This window comes from Phyllostomus discolor, chromosome 9 (genome assembly GCF_004126475.2).
Source record: "Phyllostomus discolor isolate MPI-MPIP mPhyDis1 chromosome 9, mPhyDis1.pri.v3, whole genome shotgun sequence".
Classification (NCBI taxonomy): domain Eukaryota; kingdom Metazoa; phylum Chordata; class Mammalia; order Chiroptera; family Phyllostomidae; genus Phyllostomus; species Phyllostomus discolor.
In genome coordinates, this window is record NC_040911.2 from 46,468,181 (window position 1) to 46,487,939 (window position 19,759).

The following is a 19,759-nucleotide window of genomic DNA, read 5'->3' on the forward strand; positions in this document are numbered from 1 at the left end:
TAATCTAGTGTAAGTGTAGCAGCATAGTCTCTGACCTCATGATCCAAGTTCCAACACCCATCTTTAAGGGACTGGATCTCAAGTGGTGCTTCCTTCTGTTTGGGGCTAGAGAATAACAGTGTTTATGGTCACACTTAGGTTTGTGGTCAGGTTTCAGATTATCCTGGAGGTTAATCATTGGACAAGTCACTTATTGTCTCTGGGCCTCAGTTTTCCCAGTTGCATTCTCCCCTACCTCACAAGGTGGCAAAGACCATTACAGGACAGAATATGAAAAATGAAGCCTCCATCCTCACAGCACAGGGGTCTGCCTTCCCCAGCTCCTGGGCCCTCACCCTCCTCTGATCTCCTCCAGGCTTTTGGTTCACGGTTCTCTCAGGGCCTTTTCCAGGCCCTAACTAATGCTCTAGTACTTAGATTTCCAGCTCTCCAAGTCCCACCCAACAGTAAGCTCCTCCTTTCACCTAACAAATCAACAACAATGTCAAAAATCATATTCAGTAATGAAAAAAGATGTAAGCTTAACTAACTCTCCGGCGTGTTGCCTGAAGAAGTGCATACTGTTTTAAACAAATCTTTTAGAAAATAATTTGGACATGCTGCTCAGGAATCCTCAAAATGCAAAAATTTTGGCTAAATGATTTTACTGCTTAATATTTTACCCTAATAAGATGATTACGTGAAATACAGAAAAAGATTTTTGTTTAAGATGTCCATGGCAACATTGTTTAAAATAGCAAAATAGACTAAATATAGTTTAAATATCACATTATAGAGAATGGAGTTTTGTGTATTTAAGCCAGTATTTAGGGTATTTATCACAACCTAGAAAAAAGACTGCTATATTACATCAAGAAATACCTGTGTGAAAATACTAAGAAAAGAGACTTAAAGAAAATTATAAGCTCCTGGTGACCATGTCTAATATTCTCTGTGATCTGTCATTTCACACTGTGGTTTCTAATTAGAGTTTGCATAACTAAACTGCATTATTTTGGCATAATGTCGATCTGCCTTAAGAGTTTACAGCACAGGCAGTAGCCACTGACTACATTTTCTTCCATGGGAGTTTATCACATTATACTTGATCTTCATTAAATACAGTATAATGTTATTCCAGAGACACAGAGAAGCAGAACCTATGGCACAGAAGCAAAAACAGAGAAATATTGGCATTGATCACAATTTTCTCAATTTGGAGGGGTTGGCACCATCTCTTTATTCACTTGACAACAGGGCCCCTCTCTTCTCTTATGGCATTCCGCGCCCAGTGAGAGCTTTCTCTCCGCTCCTCCACATGCCTTTTCCCCTCAGCACTGAAGTTCTTTCCCCTAATTGGCTGTGTCATGAATGGAATCTAGGGACTTACTTCAGTTCAAGGGTGGCATTTTGGTACAATTGCATGAAATGTCTTTTCCGTATGGTTTCCAGCAAAGATGTAATGTTCCTTTGCATATTCTGAAGAGTAGAGCTGGATAGCTGGAAATCTTCATCCAAAGTCTGATTTAGAGTTGTCGCCTTGGATAGCTGGAAATCTTCATCCAAAGTCTGATTTAGAGTTGTCGCCTTTTCAATAATTTCTATGGAGAAAATTCATCAGTCATTTACTAAGTCTCTTAAAAGTGGACAGCACTAAAATGGAAACACTCAGGCCCTTCCTCAGTGAGGCCTGCCCTGTTCACCAGAAGTGGCTGAGCCTCGAAGCCCGCCTGATGGCCTGTACATCCCAATGCACTTGGGATGTCCCTTACCAAAACACTCATGGACTTGAAATTACTGGTTTATCTAACACTCTGTAAGGGACGGGGCTGTGGCTGTTGGGTTTACTTTAGCATTTCCTGCACCTGGCACAGACATTTGCACATAAAAGCTGCTCAACAAATATTTACTCCATAAGGGAAGCACCAATACTTGATACTACTCTTTTTATTAGACATATTATTTGCTCTAATAATTTCCTTATTTTTTTTGCCCTATAAGGTCTGATTTCCATTGGATTCTGTACTCCTTATTCCCTTACACAATAATACGAAAAGAAGATCAAGAATATATTTCTTGTGACCAGAAAACTAAAAGTAGCAATCTAGAAGTCAGATCAGAGAGGACATCCCAAATTGAGTAGTGACTAAATTACTCTAATATGTGGATGCCCTTTGGAACCACATTGAAGCTCCAAATGGCATCAGCTCATACCGTGGGCAAAGGACTGGTGTTGAGATAGCTCAGCCACTCCCATGGCATAGCTGCCCTAGCAATGTTTTGTTTGGCTATGAGGCCAGCAGTGACCTTAAGCTGACACTCACCCCCTCAGACAAGCATGCATCCCAGATAAGAGCCTACAGAGTCAGAAGCAAACGTAAGCTGGACCTTGGCTCATCATCTGGCACCCTGTGCTCCACTTAATAAGTGTTAATTTGACAAATTGATAACATGTAGAGAGGCACCACATCTACTTGATACTTAGTATCTAAGTGTAATGATAGGAGCTTGTGATAAAAAAGGAAACAAGTATTTCTGAAAAGATAAAACTCTCAATGAAAGATTGTAGTCTGGACACATCAGGATCCCCAAACCATGGAATAGCACAGTCCTCTGGTTCTCATGGTCGAGTGGGAGCCACACACATCCTTTTACACATTTTATAGACGGAACGAGACTTATCCTTCCAAATAGCATGAACCCCTCAAACTACCTTGAGTGCTCATCTTTAGTTTCTCGGTAAGTGTCATGAGATATTGACTCTTGTTGAGGATTCTTTCAGTCGCTCTGGCCACATGTTGGCTGCTTGTTAACACTCTAGTGAGCTGATGGAAAATAAAGATCTCATGTTAGTTTGACTTTGAATAATATTCAAGCTTTGATGTTCAAGTTGTCTTTTTAAAATAACAAACTATGTTCCAGAATACAGAGTTAAAATGTACAGTACCACAGAAACCAAGGTCAATAATTCAGGATTGGAAATTGACTAACTGGTTAATAAAAGAATTTACTGCTGATTCTATGTGAGAAAAGATGGCATATTTTTAAAGCAGCCTAATTGGCCATTAAAACACAGACTTTTCTATCTTCTATTATGAAGACTTTATATTCATTTTAGAACTCAAGCATACAGAATATAAAAAAAAATCTTACTAATTTTTATTGACCATGAGAACTTAGACAAGGAGTTAAGAATGCAGAGGCAGGTAACCTGGGTTTTAGGCCCAATTCTGCCCATCTGGAAACCTAGTCTGTAACATCTTCTCGCCTCATTGATAACATGGGATAGTGATAGCATGTACCTCATGGGGCTTTATGAGGATTAAATTTGATAATGTCTGTAAAGTTGGCAGCCCAAGGGCTCAGACTTAGCTGCCCTTAGCTGTTGTTTTTATTAGGAATGTTATAATTTGTAAAAGGAAAGATTGTCTGTAATTTCTAGGAACGTAAAATAACTCAGACTGGGTTTAAAAGTGTTTCATAGTAAAAACCCAAAGAGAATCTTCTTAAATGAAGAGAGAGGATTTATTTAATCAGCTTATCACTTCCTACTGCATGCTTGCTCACTGAGGTACTTACAGCCCACACTTAAACCTTTAAACTCATCCCAAGTCATCATTAATTCTAAATTAACAGGAGCCAAGCTAATACTTTAGTAGGGTGCATCAGTGTGTACATGTGTGGATGTTGAAAGACAAAGAGTAGATACATATATGTAAAGATACACCATTGTATACATAGCTAAGTATATACATATGGGTAGATACACTATCATATACCTATCTAAGTACATGCATGCATTTGTATGTGCACATGAAGTTCATAAGTGAAAATTATAAATTTTATAATAGGTCCCCCCCCCCACCATCTGTGGAGGAAGAAATTCTTTTTAGGGTCACTAGAAACCACTCATCTGACATGGGATAAACAGACTACATAATTCCCTGCTGACTTCAGAGTAAGCTCACTTGCCATTGAAAGACAGAAAATTAGAAGCACACAGCCTGAAGCCCGGAGGTTGCACAAATACTACAACACGAGCTCTGGGCTGTGCTGGCTCTGCCCGGGGAGCTGCCATCAGTGGTCCTGGCACTGGGTGAAGTGCCTCTGAGCACCTTGCTCACAAGGCACTCAATTAGTGCAGCAAGTTCAGAAGAAGGAAGAAGTCTTAGGGATCTTTCAATCCACCCCCCTTGATTCTCAGGAGAAAATGATGGTCAAATGGTAAGGTGAATGCCCAACTGCTCCCCCAGCAGAGGTGACAATAGAAATTAAGTTAGGAGCTTTTCTTACTAAGGCATAAAAACTGGCAAGGCTAAAACCACTTTGATCCTGAGAGGAAGAGGCTGCCCTGACCTACTCAGAACCTTGGGGACAGCCCCAATGCAATTGCTCACAAAGGAAGCAAGCCCTTTAGGTGGAGAATTTACCTCCCTTTGCAGGCCATCTGTTTGTTTTGTAACAGCTTCAAGTTGAGTTTCTCCCAGTTTCTTTTGCATATTCTCTTTTAATAAAGATTCCTACAAAGAATGAGGACAACAAATCACAATGCTTTAAAATAAATGCTCTGATTCACTTGTTATTAACTATTTTGTTTGCAGAAATTCTTTCCTTGAAATTGCATTAAAATAAAATGAATGATATTTAATTAAGTTTTGATTATAGCAACATGTTCCTGTCTGCCATCTTTTGCATTATATTTCTTTCCAGATATGAGTTTAGTCTGGCGTGTTGTGCAGAATCCAATACTGCTGCTATTCTTGGGTGAGTCTGGCTTAATTTCAATATCAGAGTCACATCAATTTTAACAATAATTGTTAACACCTTAAAAACTTACTTTAAAAAGCTTACTAGGTTAAAATACAAAAATATTAAGAAAAAAACAGTCTTCATGATTACTAACAACTAAGTGCCTAATTTATGCCAACATTCCTAATTTTTTATTTGTATGATTGTATTTAAACCTTATAGCAACCATATAACATGGCTATATTCAGGGTTGGGGTATGCTAGTTAAGTTAGTTGCCCAAGGTTCCTGTGTAGATTAATAAAAACAACAAACAATTAAGAGTTTACATTCTTAACCTACTCATGCTTTACATAAGTATAAAAAGTTATTTAAAGGAATTGACAAGTGGTTTAATTGGGAGCAAATTATTCAAAAATAGTTAAGATTTGATAGATTCACAGATAGAGAGCAAGTTCACAGCTGTGGAGGGGCTGGAGGGATTGAGCAAAAAAGGGAGAGAAAGAAAAAATTATGGACACGGACAACAGTGTGGTGATTACCACGGGGAGGAGCGTGATGGGAGGCAGAGGAAGGCAAAGGGGGGATAAATAGAGGGATGAGGACTTGACTTGGGGTGGTGGACACACAATACAGTGAATAGATGATGTGTTGTAGAATCGTGCACCTGAAACCTATATAATTGTATTAACCAGTGTCACGTCATCACAATAAATTCAATACAATGGAAAAAATTGTTAAAATTTAAATTAACTATTTATCTCACTTGATAAATTTAAAATATAGTTATATGCCTAGGGCCCATAGTGATAAAAAATAGTATTTCTCTATTGTGTCTACAGTGAGTGGGAAAGACATTTCATTCTTTCCTGTTATTTTAATTAAAAACACATACACATACACTCACACACACAGAAGCACACTGGCCTAAGAAAATGGTTAGTCTAAGAAAAGCTTTTAACTAAAAAAGGCACTCAGGAATGTCAATCCTTGACACAGTAAATTAATTACCTCAAATTCTAGTGTATAGGATTTAAGCAAAATTAAGAATCATATATATATTTTTAATTAGCATTAAAAATACTACCAATACTAGAGTGGAATGTTGTCTACCAAGTCAATTCCTTAACTTTTCACCCTTTTTTTTGGACCCAGATCCTGTCTGACTAAACTCAAAACTGTGACATAGCCCCAGAGATTTTCACACAATTTTCCAGGTTGAAGAAAATTTTGTGCCCTAGAACTCTAGTTAAGAATAATACATTTACAGAAAATAGTTATAGTTAGTATATAGTTAGTATATTCCAACATTAAAGAACATACTATTGGGCCCTGGCTGGCGTAGCTCAGTGGATTGAGCACGGGCTGCAAACCAAAGTGTCACAGGTTCAATTCCCAGCCAGGGTACATTCCTGGGTTGCAGGCCATAATCCCCAGCAACCATACATTGATGTTTCTCTCTCTCTCTCCCTCTCTCTCTCTCTCTCTCTCTCTCCCTCTCTCTCTCTCTTTCCCCCTCCCTTCTCTCTCTAAAAATAAATAAATAAAAACTTTTAAAAAAGAACATACTATCTGGATTTATTTCCTGTGTTTGTATTAGGACAGCTATTTTCAAATACCCAAACTTTTTCATAAAGAGGAGCGAGTGGATTTTGTCTTATTCCAAAAGGCGAAGAATGACCATGGGGTAGGGTAGAACTTTGTAAAAGGAATTTAATGAATAACTCTTAAACAATTAAAGCTGTCCCACAGTAAAACAAGTTGGCATTCGCCAGTGAGGTCCCTGGTCACGGTCAAGGGAAGGCTGGACGCCCTGCAGCAGTTACGCTGGGAATGAGAGGAGGTGGGAGGACAGACAAAGTGCTTCCTGCTGTGCAGACCAGCTCCACACCTCTCAGTGACACACATTTTCTAACCATCTCTGCATTACCTGTACCTACCCGGAGGTATTTAGTTGTATCTTCCAGGTTTGACAAAATTCTGTATGGGGCAGGGAAAACGCCGGTGAGGTTCACCAAAAGAACAGCATCGGCATCATTGTCTAAGTCACTCAGCAGCACACCTGTGCACTCATCATCACAAGCTGAAAGAAGAAGAAAGTTAAAATTTATGCAAAATGGTCTGCATAATTTCTCATGGGTGTGCATTAGCCATTGTGTAATAATAACACAAAGTCATAATGAAGGCAAAGTATACTGCAAGACCTCCGGGGACCACACTCTCACACCAGCTGGTGAGGGAAGGTAAGCAGAGAATACTAAGTTCCTGTTCTGGGATGATGACGCTGAGAGTCAGATCAGAACAGTGACTTCTTCAGGGCACACAGGAAGAAACGACTGATCCCAGAGGGGGTGCCAGGCCTGGTGCACATTTTGTCACACTGCTCAACCCTGATGGTGAACCTGCTCTTCTTTGACTTGGGCCAATGGCAAGGAATTCCAAATGCATTTCCTTGAAGACCCTGGTGTGTCTTTTTCTCAGTTTGCAGACACACCTTCAGCACATACAAATGAAGGAAACTGGGGCCAACAATGGGCATGTTTTTGCTTAAAACAAACAAACAAAACAAAAAAGCTCTTGAATGCCATGATCCTAACATTGCTTCCCCCCTATCTACCCCTTGAACCATAGAGAAGACACCTGCAGGTCACTACCCCATGTACTTGCTAATGAAGTAAATCAGAACCGGAAAAAATCTCCACAGCAGCCATGAGCTGAAGCCATCAGTGAAATCTGGGTAACATAGATGGCAACCTACACAGGCATTCCCTTTCTGCACTGACTGACACTTGGCTCCATTAAAGGACTATTAATGCAGATAAATGATGAAGTTGGAATTACTGTGTTGCTTATGGTGCTAGAGAGAGAAGTGCTGTTATCCTAGAACCTTCTGCCTCAGCTCCAAACACACTATGAAAAGTTCAGTTTGGCAGATACAATGGCAATCTATACTTAGTTAAAATGGAATGTTATGCTGCTGATGTCATAGGGCACACTAATAGGAGAACATCTGGAAGGAAAAGCCACCTTTAAACATGTAGGATGGGAAGAAAATACCCACAAATACAATTGCTTTCCACCAGAATGTGCTTGGGTTCGCATTCCTCACATCGGAGCCCCGCGGCCCCTGGCCTGCAGACACACTGCCCAGACCCACGGTCACAGTCCCGGTGAACAGAGCCATGCGGGCTGCAGTCACACCTCTGGCAGGTGCCACCTGGCCTTTGAGGGTTCCCATGATAGCCTGACGAGCACCTGCAGAAAGGAAAACATGCAGGTAGAGACAACAGTGCCAATACCAGTATGTTCATATACAAGCCAGCTCTGCGCAAGGGCAGGCATCATTTCTGCCGAATGAAATGCAAAGAACACAGGCCCACCTCTCTCACTCTACACTTCACTTCCTAAGAGTAAGGCAAGACGGCCACACCCAGAGCATTTGCTTATCTTGACACCTAGGAGATTTTGTTTTGAAATGACTCTCAAATTACTTTAGTAAACATGTCCTATAATATAGAAGGAGCAGATGTGCCTAGCAATCTCCACATGGTAAGTCCACCACATACCTTTCGCAGTATTGTCCTTCATAGCCCAGAACACAGGCATCGCAGCGGAAATCGCTATCACCTTCCAAAACACAAGTGGGACTGAAACTGAAAGAAAACAATTTTTTGAATTTTCAGATATACAATTTCAACTCTTTCTTGTGGTACTTGTTCAGTGCTCTTAGGTACATGGTACTATCCTAAAAGTTAAGTGGCCACAGTGCATAGTTAGACAAGATTTGTAGGGCTTAAAGTGTATCGGGCAAAAAGAAGGGAAAGTGAGTATGTAATCAGTACACAAACAAGCACCTCTTTTATCTAGAAGATACTCGTTAGACATCTGCCCAGTGACAGCCCTGTGAGTGCAGAGGGAAAGGAGACAGATCTCCCAGATTTCACCCAATTAGTCACCAAACAAGACAGCTTCTCGGGTGAAAGGTCTTGTTCTGAAGTTTAGGTGAAAAATTATGTGACTTACTGAAGAAAACGCGATTAGAGAGAGCTGTACATGACTATGAGCAAGCTGAGAACAAGCAGGGAGAAGAGAACTGGACAAGTGCTCGTGAATAGAATGGGCTGTAATGAAAGGCAAGGAGAAGAAGGTGGGGCGAAGAAAAGCGAAGCGTGAAGGTGGGATTTGAAAATGAATGAACTTGAAGGTAGGGAGTCACGTGAAAGGTCATCTGAAGCAAAATTATAGAGCCACTCAAAGTTTAATATCCACTCATACTGATTTCCTTCACTCAAAAACTTCAGCTTTTGTCTTATTACTGCCTTTCTTTTCAACAACCTCTGCCTTCACGTTTTAAATTACCAATACACCATCTAGAGGCTCAGATGGGTACTGCAAAGCACTGGGGAAAAAAAACACAGGGGTAATCTGGGGTTTTTTTTTGTTTGTTTGTTTTGGTGGGGGGACTAGTCAAGAGAAGTGGGTGGGTGAAAAGATGAAGGGATTAAGCAAGAAAATTTTTTTTTAAAAATCTCATAGACACAACTGTATGGTGATTAATAGAGGGGAAGGGAGTGGGGGAGGAAGAAAAGGATAAAGGGGGAATAAATGGTGATGGAAGACTTGACTTGTGATGGTGAACACACAGTACAATACACAGATGATTTATTACAGAATTGTACACCTGAAACCTATATAATTTTATTAATGAATGCCACCCCAATAAAGTCAATAAAAAAGAAAAAGAGAGAGACTCCCAGAATAAGTTATGGGGTTCTCCAGAGCACCACTTCACTACTTACATTTTTCCTTCCTTAAACACTAAAAGCAAAGACTTCAGTGAAAAGATAAAATGTGTAGAAAATGAAAAAATAGATGTATTTTAGGGCCCCTCAGGTGCAGACCACATATAGAGTGTTCATAGCCTCACAGGTTCTTCCTAGTGGTATAAACTTCAATTTATTAGCATGGATTTTGGGTATGGTTAGAACATTTTTTGATTGAAAAAGTGAAATATTCAAATGTTACAGAAATATACAAAGTAGAAGGATAATATGTTCTTCCAAACATTTGTCTGGGCGCATATAGCCATGGAGCTATGAATATGAATATACATATGAATATAATTTTTCCCAAATGGTATCACATGATATAGTCACAATTAAGTAATTTAATTGGCTATTTCTCCAATTTTGTCCAATTAAGGTATATAGATATACCTTATTCTTTTCTCAGTTTTTGTACAATATTTCACTCTAGTTATGTATCACCATGTATATAAATCAATCTCCTGTAGGCAGGCACGTATTTCAGTTTCTCTTCAGTTTCTCATGAGTACAAGCAACAATAAAACGTATCCATCTTCACACACATATGGAAGTATTTCTATAGTTTAGATTACAGGAGTGTAATCGATAAGTCAAGTTTTATATACAGACTTAATACAAAGCATTAATAGTAACAATAAATTTTATGATGCTTGATAGTTTATAAGGGAAGTTTACACAGTGCCTCTCATTTTGTATTTCAAACACTGCTTATTTGAAGACAATAAAAAATAGAAGACTCAAACAAATGTTAAAAAGAAAACTTCATTTTAGTATACAGAATGTTGGTATTTGATCTATATGTGTTGAGTGCTTTGTCAATATTCTAAGCAATAACAAAATAATTATTTATGAATTACAATTTTCATTAAAACCAAAGAGGGCTCACAGACATTCCAACTTCCACTTAAAATCTCTGGTTCTTTTTGGTGTTCAGATAATTCTATACGAGTATCATGAGTACGAGGTAGAACCCAGCTCCAACCACATCCCTGTGTAGCATTTCCACACTTTATCAGTTATTATCAAACATAAATTCTAACTCTGTTCCCTTACACTAAACAGGAACATAATTTTTTATGTCATTATTCATAAAGTGAATAACAAGTCACATCTAGGCACCCTGGATACATAGGTTGGAGGCTAAAATTAACCTTTTTTGCTTGTTTTTTTGTTTTGTTTTAATATTTTATTTATTTATTTTTAGAGAGGGAAGGGAGGGAGAAAGAGAGAGAGAGATGCAACAACATGCAGTTGCTGGGGGCCATGGTCTGCAACCCAGGCATGTTCCCTGACTGGGAATTGAACCTGCGATGCTTTGGTTCGCAGCTCGTGCTCAATCCACTGAGCTATGCCAGCCAGGTAAAATTAACCTTTAAGAAAAAAAAAAACAAAAACACCTGAAAGTCCTTTCTTTAACTGGCTCCATTCTAACACCCAAATACCAGCACAGATTTGAGAAGATTCTCTTCAAGTGTTTGTGAGAATTCAACACTTTTTCTTAAAACTAGCCTTTCTTAATACACAGAGAATATTAATCATAATAGATCACACTGAGACCCAGGAAAATGGGGCTGGAAATGGAATCATCCCAGCTTCGGTGGCGCAGGTGTGCCAGAGCACCTGCACAGCTCACCTCTCAGGGTGGCTGTGAGGACAGGCGCACAGAGAGCAGTCAGCGGCCGAGCCAGTCACCTTCCCGTAGTACCCAGGAGCACACACATTGCAGTGGTCACCGGAGGTGTTATGGCTGCAGTTCTGGTCCCCACATTTCAAAAGAAGAGGGAAACAATGGGAAATTGTTAGAAATCCTCCTTATCTGCTAATAGTTAAGCACTTCCATGTTTCATGTCAGTTTTTTCCTTCCTTCTTTCCTTCCTTCCTTCCTTCCTTCCTTCCTCCCTTCCTCCCTTCCTTCCTTCCTTAGGAGAAGAGGTATTTTCCTTCATGTTTGTTAAATCATATAAACACTACCATCTCTGTGGCCTTAATTCATGATAAAACTGCATGCATCCAATAATACAGCCTAGGAAATACTAATACATTCTTCTTACGGAAAATATCCATGCAGCTGCTAGTTTTTGATCAAAATATGAATCTAAACTGTATAGCGACTTAAAAATGATTTGAAGCATGCTGGTTCTACACATGGCCGGGGTCAATGATCACAGGTGGGGCGTTGAAAGAGCAGAAGTAAATGGGTGAAGGATTTAGGAAATAGTGAGGGAAGAAAACACGGTTTTGGACCACCACCAAGAGATTCCTGCAATAACCAAATCATTTCTAGTTGAATTTTATGTCATCATTTGAACCTAAAATGATGCTATTTAAACATTTTTAAGCTAAACGTGCAAAGTAGTTCTTGACATCCGAGTCCAACTCGAACTCTGCTTTTGCTCGGCCCTGGGCGTGGACTCAGTGTCTGACGAAGTGACGGGAAGCCACCGAGCTAACCCACCAACTGTCTGGAACTCGATCCTGGGCAGCAAGAGAGGATATAGAAAGAAACCTTCTCACATGTTTAAAAAACGACTTTTAAGCTTTTTTCATTTAAAAGTGATTCCAGTATTTTATATTTTAAAATTGTATTCCTATCTCACCTGATGAAAATAGATTTTAGTGGGATTCACTTGGCCCCTAAAATAGACATATCTTTAGAGGTAAAATTTGCAACCTCTCTCTTAAAAAGAAAATGTGTTAAATAGCTGTTTTAATGGTATATCTGTGTGTGTATGTATATATGTATGTATATGTGTGTATATGTGTATATATGCATATATGTGTATGTATATATATCCAATAAAGAATAAATATTAGATGATGAGATGGGATTGAAGTAGATATTTTGGGTTTTGATTACTAACACCAACGCCGACATTAAAAACTTAAAAACTCTTTCTAACATATAAAGGGTTACAAGTGCCCTGGTTTTCAAGATCCCGGAGAATCTAAGACAAGCTGCTCCAAAGAGTGGCAAACCAACAAGAATCTGTTCACTGGACTAACATGTGGGCTGAGTTAGCTGCTATGGGAGGTGCACAGAGAGTGCCTGCCAACCTGTCACTGGAAAAGGGGGAGTCCTGTCTCCGGGAAGACAGTAGCTGGGGAGAGGGACTCCCAGGTTATCTTTCTGCTCCTCGGTCTCCCCACCCCCCTCCAGGTCACATTTCTGATGAATCACTCCTATGGCTATACCATAGGCCCAGTGACACAGAGAGGAAGGAACATCCTACATGCTGGATGGCAAAATCAGATCCACAAAGGTCTTGGCCCCACATATACTATAGCAACTACATAGGGAGTGCTTAAGAGATTTTATCAAATGGAAGAAGTACACCACAAAAGAGATGAAGACTGAGGATGAAGGTAAGGTCCCAAGTTCAAAGAGCAAGGACCCAGGTGCTAAACTGGCAGAAAGAACGTGTGTCTCAGTGCCTGGTCAGTTTAGGAGAGGCGGCAGCAAATGGGCGCTGGGCTGTGGGCATGCTTTCAGTCAGATGCTGACACTCACACCTCAGAATGGTGGGAAGACTCAGAACATCACAGGGGACCACTGTGGACATACAAACTGAGGGTATCTGACCAAGAGGGCTGGATATTCAGAGCCTTTGCATATGTGAAAGAGGAATTTTATCAAGTGTTTTTGCAAGTTATTTGTTAACATATAGCCACTTTTCTTGAACAAATTTGAGCTAATGGCTGATCTCAGTGACTCCAAATATTAAAGCTGTACCAACACGTGGATGATCCAGGGACACCAGTCCCAGGAATGATTAGGGCTGCCCAAAGATGAGCTGAGCTGCTGTGGGAGTGAGCACCCCATTGTCAGAGGTGTGTAAACGTACATTAAATATCTGCTTGGCATGGATGCTATCGTTTGGTCTTAAGATGTGAGGGAGTTTGACAAAAGTGGAAGGTCAGTTCCAACCCTGAAATTCCAAGCTGTAAGCCCAGATGCTGTTTTCTGTTCAGAGGGAGTTTTGTTCACAGGAATTAGCATCATAGGGACAAACATAGAACACAGATCTTCCATAAGAAATGGCAAGAACAAGAAGCAAAATGTGTTCTGCTCAACACCATGAGAGTACAAAATATCTAGATTTAGAGTCTTTGTCCAGCATTCTGACAGAATGTATAGCCATTGCTGTTTTACTATGAAATGTAATGGACAGGCCCCGGAGAGGTCTCTTAGGGGCCCCCCAAGCAGGGAACTGTCTGGAAGCTATTCATCATTGTTTATGCAGGGAAATCTCTGCCACAGCGTTTCATGGACTGGGCAAGCAGACTATGCTCTTTGCTAGGTACAGATCAACAAGTCAGCTGAAGATCTTGGAACTTTGTTCTGGTGGATTCAGACAAGGAAAGGCAGGGCCATGATTTAACATCCTAAGAGTACCTAATCTTGTTGAAATACTTAGCTGTGGATGTAATCTGAAAGAACTGATCTACCTTTTAAACTGTTCATGTGATTTTTGCCCTATGATTAACCAAAGGACCTTCCCAGTTGATTACATCTCACTTTAAGTTGCCTGAAATCCATTCTTTTTAAATCCTTAAATGAAATTTTCTCTTTTTCTCTATTAGCACTTTACTTTTACCTGGAGCATGAGCTCATTAGAATGAATAAATTTTTCTTAATAGTGTTGCAACTGTTTGTATCTTCATTAAGTCCATTTTACCTTGGATGATGGAATAATTCTTTAATTCCACATATCTAATGGGGTCAGCAAAGGTTAACACATATCTTTTAATTGAGGAAAACCACGAAGTATTTCAGTTTCTAAATTCACCTGGGCACTGCTGTGATTTAGCAATTTTCTTAGTAGAAATTACTTTTAAATTCCACAAATGAAAGATGCTTCCGAGTAAAAGAAGAGAAAGAGGCATCTAGTGTGACTGGAGGCCAGCTCACATTAGTTCCTCTGCCCCATTCCTTGTGACTGCACCACTCCCAGGACCCCCACTGCTGCAGGTGTGTCCTTGGTTGGCAGTGCATTTTTCTTCGCTGCCTTATTTTATCTGAGGCAAGTTAGTCTTGGCACAATTTCTACAAGTTACCAATGTTTCCACATAAGTGACTGTTAGGGATGGCATTTCAGCAGTAGGGAAAGAGTGTCAGATTGTTCTGTGTTATCAATGAGGTCATGACAGCTTAAGCGAAAGCATGAACACAAGATTTTGTCCGCAGTCAGGGCCACAAGACTTCTGTGTGGGTTACATGGTCCTTTGCAGTGATCAGCTGCCCCCCGTGTGCCTGAGACCAAACCTGGTGGAGGGCAAGTGGCTGAGAAGCAAATGCAGACTAAGACAGTCACAAGAAAAATTTCTTCTTTTTTACAAATGTACAGAGAGAGGAATACTTTACACAGAGAAATAAAATTTCAACCTTGGCACTAACTTATTTGAAAACTTCCAGGTGATTTTTCAAATTCTATGATGTAAAGTTCTCATCTACTTTGACTATAGTCACCAGCACCATAAGTGAAAACAAGGTACACTTAATCAATCCCCCAGTTGATGCCCACAAGTTCAAGGGAGCAAAATTTATAAAGGAATTTCCACAAGCAATCTCAGACTACTTAGCTAGACCTTTCTGAAAGAATATATATGTATATCTTATATTTAGTTAAATGTAAGCTCTCCCTAAACCAAGGAACTGATGTGCCTTTGTATCAGAAATTTAAAGGCTCACTGCCTACCCTCATTCTCTCCTTCGAGAAAGCTCCCACCCGAACAAGCATACCAGACATGTCCCAGTTTCCGGGTCACAGATGTCACTGTGGTTGTTACAACTGCAGGGCAAACAAGGAGCAAGCAGAAGGCGAGGTCCCCTGTCAGCACCCTGTGGAAGCTTCCCTCTGTAGTAACCCGGTGCACAGTTCTGAAGGGATGCAAAAGGAAAAGAAATGAGCGAACAACCTGATTTAAAAATGGGCAAATGACTGGAACAGACATTTCACCAAAGAAGATACACAAATGTTCAGTAAGCACATGAGAAGATGCTCCACATAACTAATCACTAGGGAAATGCAAATCAAAACCACCTCACACACATGAGAATAGCTATTATTAAAAAAAAAAACAAAACAACCCAGAAAAGAAATCCAAGTGTTGGCTGTTGGCAAGGATGGAGAAACCAGAACTCTTGTGCTTTGCCGGAGGGAATGTAAGATAGTGCAGTGCCGTGAAGGGCAGTATGGCAGCACCTTAGAAATGAAAAACAGAATTACCACATGATCCAGCACCTCGACCTCTGGGGGTGAACCCTAAGGAACTGAAAGCAGGGTCTTGGAGAAATATGTGTACACCCATCCTCATAGCAGTACTATTTAAAAAAGCCAAAAGGTGAAACAACCTAAGTGTCCGTTGATGGGTGAATGGATAAACAAAACAGGGTCCATACAAACAGTAGAGTATTATTCATCTGTAAAAAAGAAGCACATCACATCCAGACACGTAGTACAACATGGATTAACCTTGAAGACACTACACTAAGTGAAATAAGCCAGTCATAAAAAGACAAATACTGTCTTTTGATTCCACTTGCACAAAAGACCTAGAGTAGTTACATTCATAGATACAGAAAACAGGGGTGGTTACCAGAGACTGGGGTGTAACAGGGTGCAGCCAAGAGGGGGGTCCCAAATAGGGATTTGGAATGGGGTCCAGAACTCAAGTTGTCCAGGAAACATTAGAAAAATATATATAGGATGTCCTCACCCCCACAAGTCTGAGCAGGGGGATGGGACACAGAGCTGTTTTGTATAGCACTGGCTTTGTAGCTAACCTCTGGCATGGTCATGTAACATGTATTTAACCTTTAACTGGTTTCATGGATATGTTAAATAGCTGTGGCTATGCTTTGAGCCAGGGGGATGGGAGTGACTTCTACCCAAGATGTAACTGGGAGGCAACTCCCCCTGGTTACAGGGCCTGCATGAGAGCTTGGAGATGATTGGCTCCATGCCATGGGGCCACACCTGCCCAGACTCACTATGGCAGCCCAGTAAAGCTAGAAGAGTATGGGAATGCTGGCAGGTGTAACTGATTGTAGGAGGAGTCAGAAATGGGGCTGCAGAGGGAGATTGGTGGGGGGAATTAAACCCAGGCACGGCAGCCATGCAGGGGGAGAACCACATGGCTTTGGCAGAGGGCAGACCCTACAGCTTTGGCAAGAGTCAGGACCACATGGCTTTGGGGTGCTCCCTTTTGCCACATGGCTTAGGAAGCAGGAAAGACTTTTCCTGGAAGAAAAGGGGTGGAAGGACTCTTGCTGGTGGGCCATGAGAAGGTGCCACATAGCTTTGGATTAACTGGAGATTGTGGTGGTGACATAGTTGATGGTGCCACAAGCCCAAATCACGGACTTCTACTTCTTTTCCTGAGATACGGTACCCCAGACTAGGGCAGAGGGAGAAGAAAGGACTGTGTGAGTCTGTGGGTATCCTAAAGGACTTTAGTATTTTAATGAAGACAGTGAGTCACTACTCTAAGTCTGTATAGTTTTTAAACAAATAATTCCTTTCCTTTTCACAAATCTCTGGCATTGAGAGACGTCTTTCCTCTGGTGGTGGGGTAGTGAACCTAGTCGGGGGGACCCCGGAGGAAAAAAGGGGGATCTTCTTGGTAGTAGTATATTGTACACTCCCCCTTGGGTCTGTTCTGTAACAGGGGAAGGGGGAATGTGGAGTTAGTGTTTCATGAGTACAGAGTTTTTGTTTCACCAGATGAATAACTCTAAAGATTGTACAACTATAGTTCTAACACTATAGAACTGTACACTTAAAATGGTTAAGAAGGTGAAGTTTATGTTTATGCATATTTTACCACATTAAAAAATTTAAGGGAAAAATAATATAATAGATAGGCATAAGTTCTGTTCATCACTTAGAACCGCAATAACAAGCACATTTCCACTCAAAACCAGAACCACTTAAAACCAGGGATTTTAATCACAGTCTCCCACCTGACACGAGAGTCCAGCTGTGCCGAGCGGACAGAGGCACTTCTCCAACAGGGAGGCCCCCTCCCTGCCTGGGGGGTGCTTGTCAGCCTTTCTGCCAACCTCCATTGAAATGTTTGAGATCCTGTGAAACCAGTGTGTTGAGGAGAATGAAAAAAACACTAATTTTTAGAAAGACACTTTCTAGAAATAGCACGTTATATAATAATATTTGCACATATATTAAACCCAAGCTTTGCTACCACTCAGGATTATAAAAGAAATGTGAGAAAGCACGTTAATACTGTCATTACACAGTGACGGCTCTCAGTCGATGCCTTAGAACTTGAAAACAGTGTTTCAGAAAGTATACCCGAAAGATGGCTTGAAGTACCACTTCAGCAGCTTCCTTTACAGGTTAAGTACTAAACGAGCAGGTGACACAATTCTTGATACATTATTTATAAAGAAATGAGCATTGCAGTTTAAGAGCAGAAAATAGCAGAACTTAATATTGTTTTCTACATTTGATCCTCACCTAAGATATCACCATTATGTACTTGTATTTTATATGCACTTTAGTATGGAAGATGGATAATCTATGTCATTTTTCATACACTTCATACTAATATTAAAATTTAATAAGGTTTTGGTGACGAACAGAAATGCATATATTAATAAAGATAGGAGGTGATGGGGGTGAAGTAAATCAAATCCTTCAGTTTGCTCTCACATAAGAAAAATATTTTTAAAATTCTAGAAGTTTCCGAGTACCTGCTTTGCTGTAACCCTTGACCATAAGATGCTTTGATGAGGATGTACTCGATGTTGCTAAGAACAGACATAAAATCTGAGCGTGTGACAGGTTTTTCAGAAACAGAATTAAAATATTTCCAATAATTCTGTGGATGAAAACACATTTCAGTGAAATTCAGAGTATGAATTCTCAGAAGCATGTGAACTTACAATGAAAGTGATTATTTTATATAGTTCTCCAGAAATGAGCCCAGTTCTGTGCATGACACTAAGTTTAACTGAGGAAGACCTCCTGCCACCTCCCAGGGGCAGCAACAGCAGTGCCAGTGTCGTTTATCCACAGACACATGTCATCTATGGCAGCCACACGGGGACAGCCGATCAGCATCTGCCCGGTGAATGCATACACACTGCCGGATTCAGGCAAGCCCAAAACAAAGACTTCCTACCATTGTGTCCACACAGGTGGAGGCTTGTGTACCAAGATAAAGGGTTCGAATGCAATTCCCACTAAACTAACATAAGCCTTACAGCTATACCTTAAGAATAGGAATTTGAGTCATTTTCAGAAACCCTGCCAAACCCACTGACATTTTGATCTCAGGTCTCTGAGATCACTTTCTTACTAGCAGCTAAATGACTTCATTACAGACTTCACTGCATCCATAGCAAAGTTCACACCTTCTCGGGGCTTATATGAAAAGCATGCATGGTCACCTCTTTCATTTCTACTGCTTGCTCTTGTCTCACTCCGTTCTCTGGTGCGGGTGCATCCATGTAAATGACTTGCTTTCGGGTCCGACCTCCTCTGATGAGCACTTGAGGCTCAAGGTTGAAGGTGCCCACACCGTTGGCGGAATAGAAGGCCACACTGTACTTCAGTTTGCCACCATAAGCCATGAGCTATCAAATAGCATATTGTTGTTTACTTCTCTGACACAGCACTCGTTTAAAAATGTTTCATTACAAGCCTACTGCCATTTGGAAGAAATCTTGTATTTTAAAGAAAACATCATATGGTTGGAATATGTTGGCTAGAATTTGCTTCCTTCTAATTCTACTTAGTTCTGGATAGTTAAGTTGACTCAAGCTAGAGTCTTTTTTTTGGTTAAGTAGATAATTTTACAAAGTTTTAAAAAAACTAAATGTATTTTGGTAACATTGGTTAATAGCATTATATGATGTTCAGCTGTCACCATTATGATTCAGCATCTGTGTGCTCCATTGTGTGCCTGCCGGCCGAAGTCCAGTTTCCTTCTTTTCCTATTCAATGTACAGTGCTAGGCCCCTTCGCCCACTTCGCCCTCCCTCATCTCCTTCCCACTAATGTGTGGGCTATCATACAAAGTTTTTAACCACTTTACTGAGGTATGACTGCCTGTAAAAAGGCACATACATTTAATGTATACACCTGTGACACCATCACCCCCATCAAAGCCACGGACACACCCACCACCTCGCACTGTCCCTTCTCCATGACACTAACAAGGGTAAGCTCCAGAATAACAGATC

General features: G+C 40.5%; 1 protein-coding gene across 1 annotated transcript in view; it reads right to left on the reverse strand.

Annotated features, from left to right (window-relative positions):
* Positions 1 to 19,759, reverse strand: part of LAMA1 (laminin subunit alpha 1) — a 156,899-nt gene that overhangs the window by 45,815 nt on the left and 91,325 nt on the right. The window contains exons 26-37 of the mRNA XM_036009299.1: positions 18,965 to 19,150; positions 18,266 to 18,393; positions 17,516 to 17,636; positions 15,293 to 15,430; positions 11,186 to 11,307; positions 8,293 to 8,379; positions 7,788 to 7,981; positions 6,667 to 6,809; positions 4,410 to 4,499; positions 2,693 to 2,804; positions 1,567 to 1,580; positions 1,370 to 1,518 (exon numbers count right to left, since the gene is read on the reverse strand). Of these exons, the coding sequence (XP_035865192.1) occupies positions 1,370 to 1,518; positions 1,567 to 1,580; positions 2,693 to 2,804; positions 4,410 to 4,499; positions 6,667 to 6,809; positions 7,788 to 7,981; positions 8,293 to 8,379; positions 11,186 to 11,307; positions 15,293 to 15,430; positions 17,516 to 17,636; positions 18,266 to 18,393; positions 18,965 to 19,150 (1,484 nt within the window). The remainder of the gene's footprint in view (positions 1 to 1,369; positions 1,519 to 1,566; positions 1,581 to 2,692; positions 2,805 to 4,409; positions 4,500 to 6,666; positions 6,810 to 7,787; positions 7,982 to 8,292; positions 8,380 to 11,185; positions 11,308 to 15,292; positions 15,431 to 17,515; positions 17,637 to 18,265; positions 18,394 to 18,964; positions 19,151 to 19,759) is intronic.